This window comes from Lottia gigantea (assembly GCF_000327385.1).
Source record: "Lottia gigantea unplaced genomic scaffold LOTGIsca_72, whole genome shotgun sequence".
NCBI classification, from domain to species: domain Eukaryota; kingdom Metazoa; phylum Mollusca; class Gastropoda; family Lottiidae; genus Lottia; species Lottia gigantea.
In genome coordinates this window covers 994880-996118 of record NW_008710427.1, presented here as the reverse complement: position 1 = coordinate 996118, position 1239 = coordinate 994880, and the positions used below count along the sequence as shown (strand labels likewise).

Sequence of the window (1239 nt, the reverse complement as noted above, 5' to 3'; positions counted from 1 at the left end):
CGTATTTCCAAACATTTCGCACATGTTTTTATAGTTTCTGTACATTCGTTGTATCTTTTTTGGAAGGATCAATTGTCAAAGGTTGATTGGGATAATTATCGTTGTTCAATCTGACTTGAACTTTGCGAATGATGGGATCTTGAGTATGGTTCAATGCCACTCTGAAAATGTTGTTGTTGTGTGTCTGAGAGTCTGGCAAGTTTTTGAAACCGACCATTAGATATCTCACTGGTTTGACGGTGTTGGTGATTGGCCACGTGGTGGATTCTCCCGTTAAAGTCATGCTACCTACCGTGTTACGACGAAGAAAAGAAATTTCGATGTCTTTGGTTAAAGAGTTGAATATTCTCGTTTCCACTTCTACGGAAGGAGTGATTACCGGTATGTGAAGTTGGATATTCGTTATTTCCAATTTTGCGTCAGAGTTGTTTTCACCAAAGAATATCTTGTTGTCGTTGATTTCTCTTTGCAAATGAATTTTATACGGTAAAACTATGGAAACCTTTCTGTGTTCCAAGAGACCAAATAAAGGATACAATTTCCAATTAACGTAATTACCCCATCTGTTGTTCTCGACAACATTGTTGTATTGAAGCGCTCGTTTTTCAAATCCGTGATTTACTCTGCGAGTCACTCTTTCCAGCGTGTTTCTAGCAACTACCCTTATGCTAGCAAGGTCTGCGTCATTTGCTACAATTCTGACCGGTTCTTTTAAAACTTCTCCGTCACCGACATCGGGAATCAATCCCGAAACTGAATCGTAGTTTTTGGGATACAGAACCATTTTCAACATTGTGTCAAACTCTCCGGGGTGTTTTATGGTCTCTATCGGATTTGAACCAGCTTCCAAAACCATTTCGCTGAATAAAGACGGAAAGAAGTTTTCTAAAGTCGTGTTGGTTTGTGGAATTCAATTCCGAGCGGCGTCTTTGATTTTGAAATCGCATCGGAAATGGGCATCGGAAAGCAGCAACCAATTGGACAACGAATTAATTTCAAAGGTAACTCTTCCTCCGTCGTTTATTTGGGTCTTTGTCCCTACCGATGGTGAGATGATTACGTAATCCTCTTTCTTCTTGTTGAACGAATATTGAATCGGATCATACAATTGAAAGATTGGATCCAATCTGTAATTTTTGCTTGCCATTTTTATCCAATGATTTTAAACCCTTTTCCTTGTTTTTCTAGGGCTTGTCGTTCTAGTCTCTTGTNTCTTAGTTCTCTTATTAGCTGCAGTTC

General features: G+C 39.1%; 1 protein-coding gene across 1 annotated transcript in view; it reads left to right on the top strand.

Moving 5' to 3' along the window:
* The window catches only part of LOTGIDRAFT_168129 (hypothetical protein), a gene marked incomplete at both ends in the record, with an annotated part of 1378 nt that extends 989 nt beyond the window's left edge, over positions 1-389 (top strand). The window contains one exon of the mRNA XM_009065996.1: positions 190-389. Within this exon, the coding sequence (XP_009064244.1) occupies positions 190-389 (200 nt within the window). The remainder of the gene's footprint in view (positions 1-189) is intronic.
* Between the last annotated feature and the right edge of the window lie 850 nt (positions 390-1239).